The sequence below is a fragment of the Podarcis raffonei genome, chromosome 17, assembly GCF_027172205.1.
Source record: "Podarcis raffonei isolate rPodRaf1 chromosome 17, rPodRaf1.pri, whole genome shotgun sequence".
NCBI lineage: Eukaryota > Metazoa > Chordata > Lepidosauria > Squamata > Lacertidae > Podarcis > Podarcis raffonei.
The window spans coordinates 21,926,143-21,949,569 of record NC_070618.1 but is presented as its reverse complement, the minus strand read 5'-3'; the positions used below and the strand labels follow the sequence as shown (position 1 = coordinate 21,949,569).

General features: G+C 42.6%; 1 protein-coding gene across 2 annotated transcripts in view; it reads left to right on the top strand.

Moving 5' to 3' along the window:
* The window catches only part of JAK2 (Janus kinase 2), an 88,373-nt gene that overhangs the window by 23,250 nt on the left and 41,696 nt on the right, over nucleotides 1-23,427 (top strand). Inside the window, exons 1-3 of one of the 2 annotated variants that reach the window (XM_053371914.1) lie at nucleotides 7,344-7,434; nucleotides 10,857-11,105; nucleotides 22,035-22,158. In XM_053371914.1, the coding sequence (XP_053227889.1) occupies nucleotides 10,883-11,105; nucleotides 22,035-22,158 (347 nt within the window). In that variant the 5' untranslated portion in view covers nucleotides 7,344-7,434; nucleotides 10,857-10,882. Of the gene's footprint in view, nucleotides 1-7,343; nucleotides 7,435-10,856; nucleotides 11,106-22,034; nucleotides 22,159-23,427 lie in introns of those variants that run through there. The other variant, XM_053371913.1, reaches the window with a different exon arrangement.

Here is a 23,427-nt window from a genome sequence, read left to right as displayed (position 1 = left end):
GGGGCCTGGGAAGCACCCCTTGGCCAGCGCCAGAGCCACCATTCGCCTGTGGAGCTTGTAGCAAGGGCTGCTGCAACAAACAGCTGTGCGGCGGCGCGGCAGCAGCAGGAGGCCCCATTAGCTAAAGTGGTGCTTCAGGTTAAGAACAGTTTCAGATTAAGTACAGACCTCCAGAACGAATTAAGTACTTAACCCGAGGTACCACTGTATTGTATACAATATTGTGGCAATATTGCCCAAATGGAAGCCACAATAAATATAGTTTGTATGGTTTTATTGAGGTCTTGTACAACTGCATGTCGAATTAGTTGATGAAGAGTGGGCCACCAGATTATGAACTAACTCCGCTCTGCTCTTTTGGGTATAGTCAATGAGCCAATTCTGAACTGGAAAATGTTCTGCTTGCCACAGCCGTTTCTTTCACAACACGAAGAAGGTAATCTCTTTTGTAAAGACAGATAGACAAAATGAGTTCACTGCCCTTTCGTTTTAAGCTGGAGCAACCGTATGTTGATTGGCGTTGTCTGTGCTGATGTTTACTCTTGTCGGACTTTTGCCTAAGCCAAGTCTCCTTACCTCTGGAAGGACATGGTGACACAGTAGATAACTGTGGCCTTTTGAGTTGGTTGCTGCTTCCCCCACCCCTCTCTTTTCCTCCCAAATTCAGAATGGGCGGGCACCGTGCCCTCTGTGTATGTCAATACAGCTGCCGTTTTGCCCTTGGAAGTTGGAAGACAGATCATTAACGTATGTCTTGCTTCTTAACTTTTAAAGTGAGAGCTGGTATGGGCAGCTGCCATGGAGCTACATTGGTACATTCAAAATGGCTGCCTGTATGGCCTCATCCTTTTCTGCCCACTAAAGGGCTGCTGAGAGAGGGAGAAGGCTGCAAGTATAGTGCTGTGGCAGCTGGCATCTCTAGAGATGGGTGCCAACCATAGCTCTTTGGCAGCAGGTGCACACAGGAAGGCAAAAGAGAAGCGATGTTTTCCCACTTGATTGGTCCAACATAAAAACCAGCTGAAGCGGCCTAGAATAGCAACAACCTTTTTTGCTACTGCTGCATCACACTGTTGACTCACGCTAAGCTTGTGGTTCACCAAGACCCCAAGATCCTTTTCACAGGTGCTGCTAGCAAGCCAAATGTCCCCCATCCTATATTTGTGCATCTGGTTCTTCCTGACTAAGCGCAGAACCATACACTTGTCCCTATTGAAATTCATTTTGCTAGCTTGGGCCCAGTTCTCCAATCTGTTAAGGTCATTTTGAATCCTGATTTTTGCCTTCTGTGGCATTAGCTATCCCTCCTAGTTTGGTGTCACCTTCAAATTTGAGGAGCGTCCCCTCAATTCCTTCATCCAAATAGTTTATAAAGACATTGAACCCAACACCACGACCCAGCTCTGCTCCCTTCTGAAACAAACAGGAACTTTGGGCTTCTACCAGCCCTTATGCTATCTCCGTGTTGGTGGTAATAGAAGCGCTTAGCTGCCTGCACTGTTCAGAAATGGTTTGAGGCGTTGGTGAGCTTGAAGCTACACTACAGGGTATCAAGAAAGTGGTTTGTGCCACTGAGACTTTAGTGAAAGGGAAATGGACTTGGAATCTTGTTTCCTCTCAAGGATAAAGTATGATGGCCAAATGGTGTATCGCTCTGGAAATACCGTATTTTTCCCTCTATAACACGCAGATTTTTTCTCCTAAAAAGGAAGGGGAAATGTCTGCGTGTTATTGAGCGAATGTGTGGTCCCTGGAGCCGAAAAATCAGGCAAAAATCAAATCGCGCTTCACGGAGAAGGGAAACCTGAAAAGAGGAAGCGGCTGCTTTCCTGCATTCTGCCTCAGGGTCTTACTGCCCACCCTCCTCTGTTTCGTTGCTGTGTTTGCTGAAACGGAACAAAGAGCAGGGAAAGCCCCTCCCCTCCAGGCAAGCAGAGGGGAAAGCAGAGTGTCGTTCCTTCTAATTCCTCTCTGTGCTCCGGTGCTGCTGAAAACATGCAGGTGGGGGGGGGGGGAGAGAGAGAGAGAGAGAGAGAGAGAGAGAGAGAGAGAGAGCGCTGGCTGGTTTGGGTGGGTGGGGGGAAACTTTTGCCTTTCTTTCCTCCCTCCCGTTAAATCCCTCTCCTGCATTCTTAGCCAGCTGCTTCTCTGCACACCCCTCTCATGTCCCTTCTTTGTTTTTCCTTCGCTCCCCACTTAAAATGTGGTTACAAAGCATAGATCCACATGGATCCTCAGGATCTTTGCATTGGGTCACCCCAAATTCACCATCAGATCACATAGCATGTCCATGGCTACAGCCTGCCCCCCCCAAATCATGCACCCACTGTTGCCTGGGGCTGCAATGGTGCAAAAATGTGGTTACAAAGCATGGATCCACATGGATCCTCAGGATCTTTGCATTGGGTCACCCCAAATTCACCATCAGATCACATAGAATGTCCATGGCTACAGCCAGCACCAAAAAAATCACGCACCCACTGTTGCCTGGGGCTGCAATGGTGCAAAAACGTGGTTAAAAAGCATGGATCCACATGGATCCTCAGGATCTTTGCATTGGGTCACCCCAAATTCACCATCAGATCACATAGCATGTCCATGGCTACAGCCTGCCCCCCCAAAATCACGCACCCACTGTTGCCTGGGGCTGCAGTGGTGCAAAAACGTGGTTAAAAAGCATGGATCCACATGGATCCTCAGGATCTTTGCATTGGGTCACCCCAAATTCACCATCAGATCACATAGAATGTCCATGGCTACAGCCAGCACCAAAAAAATCACGCACCCACTGTTGCCTGGGGCTGCAATGGTGCAAAAACGTGGTTAAAAAGCATGGATCCACATGGATCCTCAGGATCTTTGCATTGGGTCACCCCAAATTCACCATCAGATCACATGTCTGTGGCCACAGCATGAAGCACAAAAATGATACATCCACTGTTTCATTCAGAATGTTTTTTCCCTTGTTTTCCTCCTCTAAAAACGATGTGCGTGTTATGCTCAGGTGCGTGTTATAGAGCGAAAAGTACGGTACTTCATACAGTAAATGTAAACTTAAGATGTTAAATATTGTCGATGTGGTTTGAGTCCTGGAAACTCTCTCCAAATATACTGGCTGTGTAACAAAGCAAATGAATTTTGGTCTCGAACGAGGAGCAGAATAGAGAGAAAAACAATTCGCTCCAGGTCCTGTTTTATTCTGATTAGCCAGTATCAAAAAGCACCTTAGCAGCAAACAGAACTAATATCCTATATCAGGGATGTCCAACCAGTCGATCGCGATCTAGATCACTGCCAGTTCACTGGGTAGATCACTGCCAGTTTTTTTATAGTGGGAGTAGATTGCAGTCTCTTGGAAGTTGGACGTGCCTGTCCTATATAATCATTGCTGTAAGGTGTTAGGCAAAACCTTGAGAAGTCTTCAACCAACTCATAACAGAATGGGAAACAGAAATGTCTGAACACGCAACCATGGCAAAGCTTACAGTCTTATTTCAGGGTGAAAGAAGGAAGACTGGTTTAATATATTTAGGCAGAATTGGGCAATGTTCATGGAATACCGGTGTAATTTAAGTTGTGTTCTCAACTTCCAAAATATTTATTCAAGGCGATTTAGGATTGTTTCCAATGCTGCCTTTGCATGAGCAGAATGGATTTTTACTTATTTGGGTGTGATTCATGCTCTGCACCCTGAAGTGGTTTGGCCCAAGGCGCAGGTTAATGTTGGTGGGAACTGGGCCCTAAGAGTGAAGCGTGATGCTAAGGCGAAAAGAGGAAGTTAGGAGAAAGGGTAGTGAGAGATTTTGGGGGTGTTTGAGAGAGCAAGCAGGGGATGGGAGGAAATCCACCATCCCAAGGCTCAGAGAGCAGTGCTCAGCCTTTTTTGGTTTCAATTTTAGTTTCTCATTTTCCCAGTCTTCCCTCAGTTCTCCCTCCACCTCATCTTTAGCTTTGGTTCAGCACCTTAGAAAGACACTGAATTGAGGCTTCTTATAGCCATAAGTCCCGGTAGACCCCTGATAATAGGAATGTACAGGAACTCTTCCGAAATGGATGGTGTGATTGACATTGTGCTGGAAGCATCTCAAGCATCTGGTGGTGATAACGAGGCAAGTTTTGCTGGGGATTATTTCACAGCTTTCGAGTCCGTTTGCTGCTTTTCGGCCATAGTGTTTTAAAGTAGGAGTTGATCTGAAGCTGCAAAATAAACAGTGATTGAACATCTAAGAGTGACCGAAGTTACTGTTCAGGGGATTGCAGAAACTGGACCTTGTGGTTTTGATTTGCTGTTGTAATTTTGTTGCAGGGCTGAAGAAGGAAGGGTTCAGCTTGCACAACAAAGCTATTCCGGTGGAGGCAGAGCAATCACGTCCATTTTAGCACATGGCTTTCCATGAAATAACTCAGAGGTCTATGATCACGGAGATTAAAGCATTTCCCCCTCCTGAATGGCCCTCTTTTGCTCTGTTCCTGAGGAATAGACTTTCACTGCTACTGCAAGAGGCAGCAGCCCTACCCAACCCAAGTATTACAAATCTCTTTCTGAATGTGATCTTCCAAAGTAAGGGCTAAGGGGAGAGTGGGGAGCCTGTGGCCATTTAAATGTTCTTGGACTACAAGTCCCATCAGCCAGGATGACTATTGGTCTGGAATGAGATGAGATGAGTTGTAATCCAGCAACATGTTAATCCAGCAACATGTTAATCCAGCAACATGTTCCCCACCTGTGCACTAAGGAGGCCTGTTCCTGGTTGCATGTTAAAGTGTGAGAGGAAGTCCTGACTTGTTTTTTCTCAATAAAAGCATCTTCAATAAGGGTGCAGATTAGAGCACAGGATTGCTGTTGGCAGACTGGCCACTTGATCTGTTCTCCATGGTCCATTTATCTTCTCCCAATTCTGTTCCAGCTTGAATCAGCAAATGCAGAGACACAGGCCCCAACTCCAAGTTTGTGTTGCACCTTTAATCTCGTGACACCGCTTTTTAACTGGGGGGGAAATGGTTGGCAAGACTTGTATACATTTGCATGTAACACCGTAACTCTTGCTCTTTGGTTGGTTTTATGCTTCTCTTCCTCAAAGCCTTAGAGCCAGCGTAAGAAACTCAGATATTTAAGCTAGGTGGCAAATGGCTCCTTAAAACCAAGGTTTCAGTCACCAAAACGGAATTTCTAGTTGCCATTTTGGGGCAAGATGGCTCCAGTGTCTTAAATGATTGACTGACTGGGATTAATTCTCAGCTAAACATATGGTTAGTTCAGAGGACAACCTTGAGCTAGTTTAAGAGCTTTGAGAACTTCAAGAAGAAAAGTCACTTGAAGCAGGGACAGTCCACATACCGTATTTTTTGCTCTATAAGACTCACTTTTTCCCTCCTAAAAAGCAAGGGGAAATGTGTGTGCGTCCTATGGAGTGAATGCAGGCTGTGCAGCTATCACAGAAGCCAGAACAGCAAGAGGGATTGCTGCTTTCACTGTGCAGCAATCCCTCTTGCTGGTCTGGCTTCTGAGATTCAGAATATTTTTTTCTTGTTTTCTTCCTCCAAAAGCTAGGTGCGTCTTATGGTCTGGTGCGTCTTGTAGAGCGAAAAATACGGTATATGCTGGCCTATTCTGACCTCTTTTTCGTAATGGTGACACGGACCACTCATAACGGGATATTTTTCACAACTGTGAGCAGGGCAGTGGGGTGGTGTAAGTGAAGTCAAGCTACAGCAATGAATTATAATGTCATTCACTGCTCCTGCTTAGAAAAAGCATTTTGGTTCTCGAAATTCATTCGGATTGTGCAGATAAAATATAAGCCCAGGCATCTTCACTTGGTCTCAAGTGGCTAATAGGTGCAAAATGCGCCTGGTGCCTGGCTAATTTTGAAGACTGCTTAGAGCAGGAGAACATTTTGCCTATGTGGGCTGGATCCTTATCAGACCCTAGTCAGTGGGGGCAGATTTTACAAGTAGATCTGGACCAGAAGTCAGGACTTAAGAGGTTGCCAAGAGTTCACATGGGGAACATTTTCGCACCGCCAATCCATCTGCCAGGGCCAATGCCTCATTCCTTTGCCAATGCACAGTTAGGAATCTACTTTAAGGCTTCCAATTGTGCAATGACAACTGCATCTGTACCTGCCCAGTACCAAATGCATCACATATGTTGAAAGGTGTGGGGCAGGTAAGCATGGTTTGGGGAATGCAGCCTTGCAGACAATGTTTGAATCCCTGCCAGTTTGACTTGCAAGCCAAAGTTTTCCCACCTGTACTGTAGAGTCTAGTAAGCTCAAGGTGATATGTTAACCTGCCTCCTAGGATAAGGCTATTACTGGTGATATTGACTTGCAACATCCATGCCTTTAAATAGTGCAATTTGATCACAAATGCAATGTATGTTTGAGAAGAGAGAAAAGAAGGGAATTGTAGAAATGCTAAGCAGAATGAGCTGTCTTACGATGTATTTTGTTAAAATTGCTTTTTTATGATTATGGGCAGAGCTTTATTTGTTTTTGTTTTTTGCTCCATTATAACAGATTGTGTGCAATCTTATCTTTTTCTCCATAGGCTTCACCTGGCCTGCAAGACATTGTTAGGTTTACAGCTTAAATGAAGCACTTTAGCACTATGCAAGTTTATAAATGTACTTTAAACCTTCCCGAAAAAGACACCCCAAATCATTAACTTTTCTGCTCAGTGACCTGTTCTCAGCTTTGTTTGTTTACTAGAAAAACCAAGAACAAACAGTGACTGCATTCTGACATTGTGTATTTACTTTACCAAAATAAACTCCAGTCGAATTCATAATCTGAAGATAAATGAGCAAATAACAGCTTGTTTGGTTTGGATGCAAAGATGGCTGGACTACTTTTGCATAGCTGGCCAAAGTCTTTGTGAGCTAATATATATCAAAACTCCCTGTGAAAGGTCTTTTATGACTTCTGGGATGACTGCAGCAGTAATACTTGCTGCCTTTTGAAAACCAGAAGGCCACAACCCTACCCTTGAGATCGTGTGCTCAGATCACGTGTACAAGTTTTTTGTATATACAAATTGTACAGTCTGGGCAACGAAAGGTCATGGCTGTGTACAGTCAGCATAACCTCGCCAGTGTCCTGGCAGAACATGGTTGTGTTGTGAATTGACGTGGCATAGAATTTGTGCTCTGACCGTGTCTCCGTCCCTATTTTGGCTGCTCTGCCTCTGTATTTTCTCTGGCAGAGCAGCTGTGTTGATCCCTACAGCACGTTGGAGACTTCTGATCTGCTGGTAGAATATATTGCGTTCCGCCGCCATAGCAGAGCTTCTGCCGAGAACCTAGAACTCTTCGGCTGATGCAAATTCAAGGTTAAGACTGCACTCCGATATTTAATTTGCATCAGTTTTAAATTCACCCTTTCTGTGTGGAGATTTGAAAAGACGATTCTGCCTGCAAAATTTCAAAATACGGTATACATTTTAGAATGAATACTCTTCTTTCAAAACAAAATGTTACGTGTAAATACAATATAAACTTGAAATTGGTCTTGGAGAATGGAATAGTTTTGCATTAACAGTTTCTTTTCAGTTCAGTTGTAATAGGAGGAAGACTAAAATCTTGCTTGCTAACATTCTGTCGATTCAGTGAAATGCAAACTGTGTGTTCTTACCCTTATAAGAAACCAAGTGTTTACACTAACAATGAATGCTCCCTCTTCCTTGCTTCTGCTGCCTCCTCCTCCTTTTTTTCTTCTTCTTCCTTTTTCACATGCTGTTTACTTTCAGAGCCCTGGCTTGTGTTTGCGGTTTTCCATTTTCTGTCAAGCTGCATTGGTAGAGATAAAGGCGATCTTCGTTCTGCAAGTTGTCTTATATCTGTTTTACGGACTATCTGCCTTTTTCAGATACATAGCTGCGGAAAACACTTAGGGCCACTCAGAGCAAAATAAACTAAGATGAAAAAGTCTTGTGTTTTTCAACTTAGCGTTCAAGAACATAGGTTCTTCATGGTGGTGAAACGATATTTTCTCATTATGATTTGACAATATGCCACTAACAAAATATGCAATAATTTACTGACCAGTGAAGTTAAAAAATAAAAAAAATCTTCAGTTCTTTGGGCAATTTATTTTCACCACCATTTAAAGGGAAGGTAGGGGAAGGGATATTTTGACTATGTCTGAAGTAGTTCTTTTTAAGGATAACTCTGGTTTTGTTTCGTTTTAAAATATTTTTATTAACCAATTTTCACATAACAATTTGTCAATCCTCTTAATCAATTACATTATTCTTTACCCCTTTCCCACCTCAACCCTCCCTTTCCACCTCACCAAGGACTTCCCTCAGCTCCCCTCCCTGATTTCTTTACATATATTGTTTTCTGCATGTTGTAAAATTGTACGTATCCTTACTTTAGTTCAGCTAATAAATTTGTGAATGTTTATTCAAAACCTGCCAGAGTCCAATTCATTTTGTTGTCTTTTTAGCTAGTTTGTAAAAAGCTCCCATTCTTCCTTGAAGTCACCGTTGTCCTTTTCACGCAGCTTATATGTCAGTTTGGCCAATTCTACACAGCTCATCAATTTTGCTTGCCACCGTTATTTCGTTGGGATTTCCTCGTTCTTCCATCGTTGTGCTAACAAAACTCTTGCCGCTGTTGTAGCATGCATAAATAAGTTCTTTAGTTTTATTGGCAGGTCTTGTCCTACAATAGGATGACTCTGGTTTTTATTTAGTTTCTTGTGGCAGTCTTCTTCTTCTTCTTCTTCTTCTTCTTCTTCTTCTTCTTCTTCTTCTTTCATGCACACAAAACTCAGTCCCTGCTCTGCCTATGTAAGCCCTGCCATCGGTTCTGATAGCTGAATGGAACCATATTCCGAGGGCGTATGAGATGCTTGGGAACATTGGTGAATGCTGTTCTGCCCCCACCTCCATGCTTGCAGTGTTTCTGCCACTTAAATACCGAACTAGCACCCCCCCACGCATTAAATATAGTTTAGGCAATATTGTAGTGAGCTCACTAAATCATCATGCTGTTATAAGCACCAAGATGCTATTCCGTTTCACAGCTTCATAGAACTCCTGAAGTTTACATTGCAAATGCCTCAGACTTTGGCAAATTGCTCAGTATCTGACTATTCAGATGTAGTTTAGTTGCTTAAGCATTCTTTTGAGATCTCAAATACTGATTGAAGGGAAGACTTGAGTACAATATATATGTATCATACTGGTTTTTAACGTGGCTTATTTACTTTTTTAAAGAGCACAAAAGCAGGAGCCTAATCCTTTCCTACTTGCTTCTGTAGTTTATAAGGAAGGAGGTCTTTGTTCAAATGACAAAGTGAGGCTGCCAGAAATCCCTACTCAAATTGTTTAGATTAAATTTCCCTTTGATAGTTTCACTTATTTTGAATCCTACAGATTTATCCCATTAGACATACAAAATATCTCCAGATTTCAAGAAAGAGCAGTCAGGAAAATGTGTTGACCTTTGGGATGGTATATAGACTCTCCAAAAGAATTATAAAAATGTAAAATAATGCTAGAGCACCATTGCAATCTTAGTTTAACCCACTTATCAAGTTATAGTACTTTAATTGAATGTCCTTTTTCTGAGGATCTGCTTTTAACCGTTTTTTGCGGGTTTTTCTTTTTCTTTTTTTTTACGTTTGCGCAACTAACGTCTTGAGGATTAAGATTCTTGTTGAAAGATGAATTTGGAAGTTTTCTGGGGAGGAAACTACAAATCATTTCTCTGTGCTTTCTGAGGGAAATAAGAAAAGCCGATATCAAAGGGGAAATGTTTCCTTGGTCCCAGGATTAAATAACAGTGATGATGATGATCATAATAATGATGATGATGATGATGATAATAATAATAATAATAATAATAATAATAAAAAATGTGGACAACTAAATAATCAGGATTTTGCCAGCTTTGAAAACAACAGAAAGCATAGCTTAGTATGGTATGTAGTAATAAAGAATACAGAAACACATTTCAATGGTTTTGTAAAAGTTCTTTGGGGTTTTTTCGGGGTATGCGTCTGTTTGTTTTTTGCAATAGAGTTGTCTAATTTGAGGAAGTTAAGCCAAAGAGGATCTAAACCTGGGTACTATTTTTGTCTGGGCTACCTTTTTAATGTGGAAATGAAACTTCTGAATCTGGAAATTTTGTTAAGTAGAACGAGCTTGTTCAGGAAGTGGAAAATAAGAATTCCCTCAATTTCTGCAAGTTGGCACGACCAGAGCCTGCACCTCTTCAACAAACAGCACTGGTCTGTCTTGGTTTGTTTTACCATTTCTCCACCATGACTTTCAGAAGTTGCTTCTACAGCACTGTGGGATGAGAGTTCTAGAACAGATTCTAAAAGAAGGCACTGTTTCCACTAAGTGGTTTCAGAAAGCCACTTCAGGATTGAATGGATGGTATTAAGCAATGCCTTCAACAGTGCTCTCTGTTTGCTTGTAGAATTCTTGAATTTTTGAAAACAAGTGGGTGATGTCGGGTTTTCAACATTGCAGTCTATCGCCAGCCAAACATCATGGCGATATTCCAGGTGAAACTGCCGCAGCTCTCATTGTGGGAGCTGAGGTGCTTTCATCCCAGCGCCTTGCAGGCTGTGGCCAATACAGCTGGCCCCAGCATGCTGCTCAACCGGGGGGCAGAAAGCCTTGTGCGAGTCCCCATTTCTCCTCCTAACCTACCTCACATGGTTGTTGTGAGGATGAAACTTCCGGGGGGGGGGGGAGAAGGAGTTTTGGAACTTGTTGTAGAGAAAGGCTGGGGGGGAGAACTCCCAAATCTTCACTGTCATTCCAAATCAATGCAACATACTCTATATCTTCTTTAAAAATGTAACTGACATTTTTTCTTTGTGGATTTCTTTCAGGCCAAAGCTGTGAACCTTAGAATGTCATGATGGCTTGCCTTACGGTGACAGAAATGGAAGGCCCGGCCTCATCTACTCTTCACCAGAATGGTGGCATCCTTGGGAATGCGGCTGTTTCCACGCACACAGAGCCTCTGCTTCGAGTTTACTTGTATCATTCCCAAGGAAAGATGGACGGCGATTATCTACAGTTTCCAGCAGGAGAGTACGTTGCAGAAGAGATCTGTGTTGCTGCTTGTAAAGCCTGTGGTAAGATCACACACCCCGTTTTCTGACCGATGGAACCGTTTCGGCCTCACTTTTCTGGGATTTGGCAAGAAAACACAGATCAGAATGGCACTTTGTGGCTCAGACAGCCCCAGCAATGTTCCTTCAGTGCTTTGCAATCAAATGTTTGAAGGAGTGTTCCAGGGGCTGTTGGAACAGCTGTGTACTGCACCTCGAAGCCTTGACAGTTGAGGCTTCAGAGAGCAGTTCTGGAAGGGAGAAGTGGTTTGATGGGAGTGTGCTTGCTCCAGCACAGGAACGGTCGTTTAAGTTCCAGATTATTCCTTTGCAGCCCCACCCTTACCCACATCTGACATCCTCAAGTTTGACCAACAGCCTGGAGGTTCACCCATGGTTTAGTGTCATGCGAATGAGTCTTGGGGTCCCTCCTCTGCTTCCCCCCATTAACCACTGTTTAGAATTGCCAGAACACTAAACTGTACTCACTCTTAACTACTATTGAAACAAGCTAGCTTCATGAAACATAGCTTGAAAAAAGCATAGTTAAGACTAACTGGGTTGTCCACGTTTGGACGTAACTCAAACCTGAAGTTAGTTAATATGGTCTCCTTCTGACTAGGGGGGAGCATACTTCACATAATGCTGGCACGTTCACATAATGCTCAACCGTAGTTTAACATTTCACCTAAACAAGGCTTTTGTTGGTGTGAGAAAAAGAACGGAACCTGCGGCTGGTGCTCACACCTTCCTGTTCGTCTCGGAAGCTGCGGTTGTCTTTTGAAACCGTAGGTTCCTCTTCACTCAAGCTGCCCCTGATATTCTCTGACTAGACAAAGGAAGCTCTTGCTGAACCAAATGGAAAAAAGGTGCTTTCAAAAGAGACCCAAAACTTGGATGATATCTTGATGGTGTAGGTGATAAGTCACCAGTCCTTCTTGCTCCTCTGGCAATTTTAGGATTTCAAACATCCGATTAAGAATTTGCATCCATGCCCAGAGGCTGCACATTTTTCTTGGGAAGACTTGGGAAGGAAAACTGTTCAGTGTAACAGAAATATTAGTGTCATTAATGTCATTAAAATAAATCAGTCTGTTTTGTGGAATTGGAGAATAGTTTGGTTCCATATTTTTAAGCTGCTAGTGTCATCTAAGATTGTCCATTGCTAACTGTTGGAATTCGATTAATAACAATATCTGCAGGTGTATACTTTCTGGTGACAACTGCTGCATGGGCTGTTCCTTTTTTATCTCTACCAAGTATTTCTATTATTGAAGTAAATACTGTACTTCGTGCTTAAGCTGGAGTGCTCAATTTTAAAAAATTACTAGGAAGGTAATTGCAAGGCCATATGCGTTGTATCCTGGGGTATAGGGGAGCTTTCTGGTGTAGTCTCAGAAGTTCTGCCATCCTGGAGAATGGGAAAGGTGCCGCAGGAAATGATTTAAGGTTGCCAAGATCAGATTGTGTCTTTAAAATGTACATATTGGACAACATGTCTGTTCTGCCCACCCCAGATACCTTCAGATGCCCTTATAGAGCCTTTATGTAACCTAGGGGAAATCAAAGTTCCATCTTAGAGTCAAAAGATGTGTCAGGAGAACGTACTATGGAACACTTTATTCCTTCTTTTTCACCATCTCCAATCTATACTTTACTTGTTCATGAAGGTTTGATTTAACCCACCAAGTTACACTGATTCAAAACAATGTCTACTTTTTGAGTTTTGGAAGACAAGGAATGTGAGCACTGCAAAAAAAAAAAAAAAAGTTGTGCAGTTCTGTTTATAATCTGAATTCATAGCATCCGATAGATGATCTTTTTCCTTTAGATCAATGAGTGGTCTTAAGCAGGTTATGGGACACATGCCAAACCATGGTTAAGGAAGCTTTGTTTGGCCTTTGGTCATGCCGCTGGTCTATGAATATTCATGCTTGCAAAGAGTTTCCTTATCTATTCCTTGCTATTACTGATTTTCTTAGTACCTCCAAGTATGAACTTAGGACTCTTTTGTTCTGACAGTGCTTCTGTGAAGGATATTTGTCCGCTTCTCTTTCTGTGCTAAGTGTTGCACCATTTCTGGTATAGAACCATCCTTCGGACTATGGCTCTCCATGTGAGGTGTTTGTCTGGCACTGTTGAATTAAGCTTTGCTTTGCATCTTATGTGGCTCGGTCCCTTTCTGCGTTTCCATGCATTAGAGTCATGGAATACTTATTTATTTAAGTGTTTGTTCTTCCTTGCAGTCCTAGCCTTTATCCTGTGTTTGGGAGGAGGTGGCTCTTCAGGAGTGTGTTGTTTAGACAGTAGGCTAGCATATGAACAAGTGGCTTTTCATTTTCTCCCTTCCTTGGTCCAGAGGTTCTGCTTCTGCTGAATAATTCTGCATTCAGAATTCCAATCCCCTCTCCCTTCTCTCAGGGTGGCCTTCAGCATATAAATCTAGGACAGCCTTTCTCAACCTGTGGGTCCCCAGATGTTGTTGGACTACAACTCCCATCACCCCTAGCTAGCAAGGCCAGAGCTCAGGAATGATGGGAGTTGTAGTCTAACAACATCTGGGGACCCACCGGTTGAGAACCGCTGATCTAGGAAGTAAAATGCAAGAGACAGAACTGTGCCTGGGTACCAGAGGTTTGGCTAATAATCAGTAGTTTTCCTAACTCAGTCCATTCCATGGAATCCAGATCTCTGTGGTCTCAAGCAAAGTTCCTCACCATTCAAGATCCGGGGACTTTGTTTAAACAGATTTCATAGAACGTAGGATGCTGTTTGGATGCTAGATGGGCCAACAGACATGAGTCTGTTGGTCCATCTAGCTCACATTCTCTCTACCAACTGGCAGCTGCTCTCCAATGTTTCACACCAGGTGACATTCCCTGGTCTATCTGGAGATGCACAGGATTGAACCTGGGACCTTCTGCAGGCAAAGCTTGCTGTGCTACAGAGTCATGGCCCTTCATTGGTTACTTTCTCTGGCCCTTATCCCTGTAACAGGGATTTCTTGGGATGATGATGATTGAAATAGGCCAGTATTCTGCTCCTCCCCAAATCCTCTGCCTAATTTATTATATCACACAACATACAATCATGGCAGAAAACCACAGTCCGTTCCTCCCCACCCTCACCCCGCAATCTGCAAATGTGGTTCCTTACCATCAAAGGCAATGTGCTAATGGAGGGCCTTCTACTTTTACCACTAAGAAGTGAGTGGCAGTACAGGACGGGTTTGAGCAATCCATAGGTTGAAGGAAACTGGGGTTGGCTGCAAAATCCAAACGTGGTAGATTGGCATGTTGGTAGGTACTTTTCATGTACCCTGCATCTTATATAAATAAGATTATCAAACACTTTTGAGACAATTAAACGCAGATGGTTAGACAACGAATTTCAAGAAATTAGTAGCCAAATCAGGATAGTGTCTGCGCAGGTTTGGGGGTGCTGCAGTGTGGACTGCCAATGACGACTTACTTCTACCACCTGGCCAAACCGAATCAATGCAGGGTATACACACTAGCGAGACTGAATGTGCTGCCATCGACAATACTACAGGGGAGATTCCAGAAAACACCGCTTGCAGAGAGACACCATGTCCCTATGGACAGAGTTGTATAGAATCCATTGTGCATGTTCTTTTGCACTGCCTCTCATATCAGAGAATTCCATCTTAAGTTCATTAATCACTTGGTTATTAGCAGGGAGTAGCATTTAGATGAATGTAAAGTAGCCTTCCTAATGTTGACCCAGGACGGGCATAGGATAGAGATAGTAGCCAGGTTTCTGCAACAAGCAGTGAGGATCCATGAATGTTATACAACAGTATTGTAATTGTTAGATGAGTGGTTTTCTTGTACTGAAACTTTGGGAATGTTGTCTATATGCCAATAAAGGTTTGAGAATGATTGATTGATTGACCTTTAATGGGTGTTACAGGAACTGTTCTCCAGCGGCTTAGATGCCAACACACGAGGATAGCAGAACTACCATGATTTATGTTGAACTACTAAGCACAGAAGGAGGCACAAGTCCATTACATGGTTACTTAGGAGATAAATTCTAAAGCCCTCATTATTTTGCAAACAGGGACAAACCCGATCTCAGTTTACTGCCCTCGCTAGCCGTGAAATTTCGCACAGGCACAAGCAAGGATCTGAAACACTCTTCAGCAGACCGACATGTTGGCTTGAAATACAAGGAGGCTTTTGTCTGTCTCTGTACATAAAGTACGGGTTCTGCACTGCTGTCCCCTCCGTTGAGCTCAGCTAGAGCGTTCCAACTGCGAAAAAAGAACCACTTGCAAGTTAAATATCCCCAAGATAAATATGCCCAGGACCTCTCAACCAAAGTAGTAGCTTTCTTCAGTCCTGGTATAAAGCTATTTATTACACTTGCATACATGCGTGAGTCTCTTATTCTGGAATATGCAGTACTGGAAATAAATTAGTTCAGTTACATAAATGTACAACTGAAAGCAACTTAAATTATTCAAATACCTAAGCAGCAAGTGTTCTCCCTAGCTGAACTGAATGGATAGCATAAAAAGAATATGCCAGTGTTATTTAGTGGTTAAGAGTGATGGACCGGGATGACCAGGGTTCAAATCCCTACTCAAGCATGAAGCATCTTGAGTGATCTTGGACCAGTTGCAGTCTCTCAGCTTAACCTGGCTCACAGGGCTGTTGTGATGATAAAATTGAATTGGAGGAGAACCACGTTTGTCACCTTGAGCTCCTTTGGGGAAAGGTGAGATATAAATGCAGTAGGAATCCTAATAACATGAAGAAAAACAATACTATTGGAGGCGGGGGAGTGACTGAGGCCCAATAAGCAGCAGTCTCTAGGGCTGGACAATATTTGGTTTTCAACGTCGCTATATATCGCCAGCTAAACATTGCAATATATATCGATATCTCATGATGGCTGAAATAAGGATGAAAGAGGTGAACACATGGGGCTTGACGATATTTGGTTTTCAACATCATGATATACCAGCAGCTAAACATTGCAATATACCAATAGATCACAATGTATGAAATAAGGATGTGGAAGCATTATCAGGGATGCGGGTGGCGCTGTGGGTTAAACCACAGAGCCTAGGACTTGCCAATCAGAAGGTCAGTGGTTCAAATCCCCGCGACGGGGTGAGCTCCCGTTGCTCGGTCCCAGCACCTGCCCACCTAGCAGTTCGATAGCATGTCAAAGTGCAAGTAAATAAATAGGTACCGCTCTGGCGGGAAGGTAAACGGTGTTTCCATGTACTGCTCTGGTTCACCAGAAGTGGCTTAGTCATGCAGGCCACATGACCCGGAAGCTGTACACCGGCTCCCTCGGCCAATAAAGCGAGATGAGCGCCGCAACCCCAGAGTCAGCCATGACTGGACCTAATGGTCAGGGGTCCCTTTACCTTTATGTGGAAGCGTTAGCTGGTTTCATGGTTTTTCCCCCATTGTGTTTTTTGCCAGTGCCTGCTCTGGTGATTCGCTGCCCCTTGCAAGAGGCAGGGGAGAGCTGAGCTGGGAGTTAACAGGGGCTGCAGGAATCAAGAGAAACCTTGGCTGGCTTCACAGTTTTTTCTCACATTGTGATTTTTGAGTAGGACACCCCCCCCCCCATGATTCACGATATATTGGCAGGTCAGAAATTATGAAGCCGATACCTCAATATGGACTTCAAGAGTGGCTGGGGAAACCCAGCCAGATGGGCGGGGTATAAATAATAAACTTATTATTCAAACTGGTTTTGGAGAATATATTGGTATATTGCCCAGCCCTAGTAGTCTCTCTGGAAAGCCTGGAAAGCCTTCATCAGTGTAATAATAAATATGATCAATCTATCTTCCCCTATGTTTTGGCTCTGTGACAAGAGCAGCATCACCACTGCACTGAAATTTATTTAGAACTTGTTAAGCTACTGTAAGTAACAACCCAGCCTGTGAAATGACAGCAATATTGGAAAGAAGTATTTATGGATGGAACTGTAAATTCACTATTTTCCTTCCTAGTGAGGAAAGCCACACTCATTTCCTTTCTGCTTGTCATGCAAAGGCACAGAAGCCTTGTTACAAAACGGTTGAAATGCCTATCGAACTATCATTCTTATATCCTATCAAACTATCATTCTTATGTGAAATCATGTGTAGGATTTGAGATAGGAGCAACAGAAGAATGTAAAGAATGGACTTTGGAAGCTTAGTAAATAAATATATACAGTTGTACCTTGGTTCTCGAATGCCTTGCCACTCAAACGTTTTGGCTCCCGAACGCCGCAAACCTGGAAATGAGTGTTCCGGTTTGCGAACAGTTTTTGGAAGCCGAACATCTGACAAGGCTTCTGCAGCTTCTGATTGAGTGCAGGAAGCTCCTGCAGCCAATTGGAAGCTGTGCCTTGGTTTTCGAACATTTTCAGAAGTCGAACGGATTCCATTCGAGAACCGAGGTACAACTGTAGATGTGTTTTAATGCAGCTACTAAGATGGAAAAATAATAGTGAAAGGAGGCACAGGAAGTCAAGAAGAAAATGTGCAATCAAAAAAATGATACACATGATTGGAGTTACGTAATAATTTGGAAGATTTAATAAAAATGGTTATTTTTAAAAATGCTTGCAATACTAATAAAACCCAGTTTTCAACAGTATGCAATGTGTGTGTATGTAAACAACCAGCCCAAAATCTGTACTGCACTTTTGCAGAAGGGCTTAGAATTGACTATCAGTCCCCAGAGCAGAAATGCATTCTGGTGCTAAGATTATCCATCTGGGATGACAGCCGAGTCAGACAGGGGATTAAGATGTGTCTGTGACCTCTAGCATTCTTGCCATCTTTTCCCACAGCCAGAAAGTTTCACTTACAGTTTTCCACAGTAATTGCCAGAGCTGGAAAATCTTGCTTTTCTATCGCTAACCTTTCTATCTGGGTTAACACCTGCTGCCAAAATGGTAAATCACCTAACCCCGTGCTCTTTTTTTTTAAAGTGGTTTTTGTTCTTGTTCACAGAAAGCTCAAGGTACAGACACATTTGGTTCCTTTTGAAATCTCTGCAAAGTAAGATTGCCGTGCTCCCTATCGCTCACCTTCTTATGCAAGGAAAACTAGTTTTAATCGAGATTAGGTAGAGTATTTCGCAAATGATGCTGCAGTTTAATAAACAATGCCCTTCCAGCATGCATAACGGTACCCCTTCAAAAAAAAAAAAAAAGCCAGGTTGTTTTAGGAGGCACTGCACAGTAGAGCTGGGCGATATTACGATTAATTGTCTGAAACCAGTATGATGTTCAGACTGCGATACCGGTTTCAAACTTTTTGAGCTGGCCCACAGCTGATGGCCGGGAAGCCAAGATATAGGGCCAGCTCAGGTTGCCTTGATCAGCTGTGAGGTGGACAGTTTACGAAAGCCCGTTTCTCAGCTGATCAAGCCCCCTCTGCCTCCTGCAAACTGAAGTGGGGGCCAGCTTGTTTAGACTGCTCCTCTGAAGGGCCAGCAGGCTCAGGGGCCAGCAGGACTCTGCCCGCCCTTGTCCCCATATAGCTGCTGCTCATGGGAGCCAGTATGGGGGCTCGTTCAACTTTGTGACCTGGGCAAGTCCCCAGACCTGTCTGGCTTGTGCATGCAGGAGCCTTATGGGGAATGCCTGGGCAATTTCAGACATTGTGATATATCAGTACATGGCAGCATTTAGCTGCTGATATATCACAGTGTTGAAAACTAGATTGTCACCCAGCATCCAAAAAGTTAGGTTTAAAAAAGGCAAAGGACCCCTGGACAGTGAAGTCCAGTCAAAGGTGACTGTGGGGTTGTGGCGCTCATCTCGCTTTCAGGCCGAGAGAGCTGGCGTTTGTCCACAGACAGCTTTCTAGGTCATGTGGCCAGCAGGACTAAACCGCTTCTGGCACAACGGAACACCGTGACAGGAACCAGAGCGCACGGAAACGCCGTTTACCTTCCCACCACATTGGTACCTATTTATCTACTTGCACTGGCGTGCTTTCAAACTGCTAGTTTGGCAGAAGCTGGGACAGAGCAACAGGAGCTCACCCCATCGCGGGGAATCGAACCACCAACCTTCTGATTGGCAAGCCCAAGAGGCTCAATGGTTTAGATCACAGCGCCGCCCGTATGTCATGGTAGAAGTGTAGGGGCTGGGACAAACAGTGAGGTTCAGAGTATTGCATTAGTTCCCTTCCATTCTGGTGCTTTTAGCCTTTCTGAAGTGCATTAGTTTTTATGATTATTCATTATCTACTTACGTTTTGAAATGACTGCGGAACGGCTGGAGTTCATGGGAGTGCAACAAAGGTGTATAAGGAAAGGATAAATGCACCTTTTTGTGTTGGTTATGGAAAATCCCCGGTGTGACACCAGCCTTTCCCACGCAATCCATAGCCCCAAATATCTGTATTTTACACTCTTCTATACAAATAGCTGTGGGCTGCTTTGTAGAAATGACGGGAAATTACATCAAACGTTCATCCTGAATCATTATTTCTTCATCAGGTTTGTAAAGAGTCCAGCTTGCTTATTACAACATGAAATTTCAACATATTCCTGCAAATAATAAATATGAATTGCTGGTTTAGGCTGAATTGTTCCTTGGCCATTGTTCTCGGGTGTTTTTATAGAAGGCAAATAAGCTTTTTGTTTCAAATGGAAAGCTGTTAAGCTAACCAATCTCATGTTGCTTTAAAGCTGGGACTTTCCATATATTTGAAACCACCAGCTGCCAAACCAGTCCAAACAAATGTTGGCTCATTCTGCCATTCCGTTGGCACCGAGAGAGGTGCTTCATTAAAGCTTCATCTCCCTCTAGTTATGGTTGAATGCTGTTCTGCCAAATTGATGTCCAAAGTGACTCACAAATGAGTCACCTTTTGCTTAGCAAGTGATTGCTGCAATATGTGAAGACTGGTTCTCTACAAACAGAAGCTGTTGAATGTTTTGCTTTGCTTTGGTGGAAATCTGGGGCTTTCTAGCCTAAGAAGAGCTGCTCTTGCCCCAGACAAGGTCAAGCAGAGTTCTCACGGTAACATTCTCCCATCTTCTGTTGTGTATCTTTCCTTAGCCATGTCTTAAACCTTGTATATACTAATCCATCTAGAGCCATAGTATTCAAAACACAAGGAGACAGAAGTTACACAAAAGTGCTGTTGTCTCTCATCATGTTGCCTGAGCCAGTCCGCAGAGCACTGGTGCTTAAAAGCAACCTTTCTCTTCACTGAGCACGATTGCCTGATTTGGCTGGTCTTGCTTTGTCATGGGGCTAGTTCACACTTTGCTCTTCCCGTGTGCACTCACAACCTCCTTTCCAAAATGCACATGACTGTAACCAGGTGACGGCAATCATTAGAGGCCATTCAAATCAAAGAACAATTAAAGAGTGGGATGGAATGAAGGAATACATGAAAAAATATGGTTCCGGAACTGGAATATTAATAGATAATGTGTAAAATGTGCAGGAGATAAGCAAAGAAATAATAAAAGAATCAATTGAATAATTATTAAACTACAACAACACAACAAGATAGAAGAAGTAAAAAATAATAATGAGATCACACATGGGTGAAGGGGAGTGGGGGGTATAGGGGAATTTATAAAAAATTATAATATAATACTTATAATTGTGTTGCATTTAGATATAGCAAAGGGAAGTCTATAGCAATTAGGTATATTTTAATCTAGTCAACTATGTAATAGGCTTATGTTACAAAATGAATATGGATTTTGAATTTGATGTTTGTAATTCTTTTTCGGTTTTGGAGTAAAGTTTAAAAAAAAAGTTTTCAAAACACAAGGAGACAGAAGTTACACAAAAGTGCTGTTGTCTCTCATCATGTTGCCTGAGCCAGTCCGCAGAGCACTGGTGCTTAAAAGCAACCTTTCTCTTCACTGAGCACGATTGCCTGATTTGGCTGGTCTTGCTTTGTCATGGGGCTAGTTCACACTTTGCTCTTCCCGTGTGCACTCACAACCTCCTTTCCACAATGCACATGACTGTAACCAGGTGAGGAAAACTGTGAACTGGGCTGTATGTTGATAGAGCTGTATGCAGGGTTTCTCCAAACTTGGATCTCCAGCTTTTTTTGGACTACAACACCCATCGTCACTAGCTATCAGGACCAGTGGTCAGGGATGATGGGTGTTGTAGTAAAAAAACAAATCGGCTGGAGACCCAAGTTTGGGAAATGCCATTGTTTGCTGTAGTTTTTTAGAACTTATTTTAATGCCTCTTGTAAAGATCCTGCCTTGGTAGGATTGTATACTGAAAAAACAGGATATATATATATATATATTTAAAGAAGATGAATAAATGTGCAAATTAAGTTAATTTGGATGTGCAGAAGATATTAAAAACAAATTTAAGGAACCGCAGAAAAAGGGGAGTGGAAGTCAAGTTTTGAAATGTCAAAATGAATGTAAAATTAGTGAGATGTAAAAAACTAGTGAAATGTATAAACTCCAAAAGTATAAATAAATAAATAAAATATCAAAAAAGGAAAAAGAAAAACAGGATATAAATAACCTTTTGTAAACCTCTCTGCGAGATTCATCCGAATAGTGGTATAAAATACCTTAAAGAAACAAAAACAAGCAAAGAATTGTTCTAGTTGGGTGTTGGACCTGTTAAAAGTATTCCAGAAGCAGATGTTCTGTTTACTGAAGCATGTCTTGGAATGGGTACCACGTTAAGGGATGAACAGGCCTATCTCAGTCCTCTTTCTGCAATGTTATAACTATTTATTGTATTGGCATTATCCGTTGCTTTAGCCGAACCAAATTCAGTGTGATCTGAATGTTTTCTTTTCAAAAGCTTTCCCATGGCAACCTCTTCATACCTAAAATCCCAAAGAAAGTATTAAAACCTTGCGGGCGTGACAAGTACAACACTGCTTAGCAGCACCTTTTCAACGGAGGAAAAAGATCTTGCAAATAAAACATCGTTGTCTTTTCTTTTCCTTAGGTATCTTGCCGGTGTACCATAACATGTTTGCACTAATGAATCAGACAGACAGATGTTGGTATCCCCCAAACCACACCTTCCAAGTAGAGGGATCAACCAGTCTCACTGTTCTCTACAGGATAAGGTTAATATCTTAGCTTGTTTTTGTTTAAATCAAAATGGTTTTTGTTTAATCAGATTTCTCTTAAACTAAAGGACTATAATGTAGATTGAAATAATTGATTAATTTCCTATAACTTTTTTATTTCCATTTAATTATCAGAGGGGTTTGTAATAAGAATAACGCTCTTTGTCCATACATTTTACAGTCAGTTTTATTCCATGTGTGTTTTATGGAGGTTATAGCAAATGCACATGGAGGCAGGGGCAGACCCCTGAAAGCTGACAGAATCACATGATGGCCACTTTTACTTCTCCTTGGAGTAAACTTGATTATCTATTTTATTTAAACCCAGAGCTATTTAATTTATTTGATGGGCCCATTTATAAAAAATAATTGCAGTGGAATGTTCTCTTCTTCTACTTATAAATGGATTGTATTGCAATTACTGTACAATTCTAAGCATGTAGATGTGGGTGTTTACTTCCAGGTATGCATGTATGAGGTTGCAGCATTTTGTTTAAATAAGCAGTTGTGTCTGAACAATGGCTGCATTTCAACTGTGTCCTAGCAACCAAGGCATTCCCATTGCTATAGTCATATAACCATTTTGCATATATTTCCAGAATGTAAAACACCTGCGGATCAGTGTGTGTACTTCTGTAGTCTAGAAAAATTCCCATTGAGTAGCCCCCATCTTAAGGTTCAATGTTCCACAGTGTGTCTTGCATCACAAACATAAAGGAGATTTTTAAACCATTTTGCCATAATGTTTCTGGGGAGGCCAAACCGCCTGTTCCTTTATGTCATCGTGTCAAGGGTAGGAGTTTCGGGAAGCTTGCCAGAGTCCATAAAATACATAGATACAGGCTTTCTTCAGAAGTGTATGTACCATGCCTGACAATTGTCTCGAAAGAGCTTCTCTCCCAACCAAGCCATGCTTCCTAAAATGGAGATTGCGTAATGCACAAGAAAGTATGCATTTACTACAAAAGAGACACAAAACTTTTGATTCCTGGGTATGCTAAAGCGATATCGCTGAGATATATTTTGATAAATTGTCTGAAACCAGCGTATGACGTTCAAACCGTGATACCGGTTTCAGACTCGATACATCCGCAATGTATTGCCAGCTCAAATTGCCCTGAGGCAGCAAAGGCATAGGCAGGCAGGTATACGGGAGCCTGAGAAGATTCTCGCCTGCAAGCTATGCCTCCAGTTTCACCCAGGCAGGAGGGCTGCCACTTCCTCCTGGTTGGTCACTCCTGGAGTGACTGACGGGGAGGAAAGAGG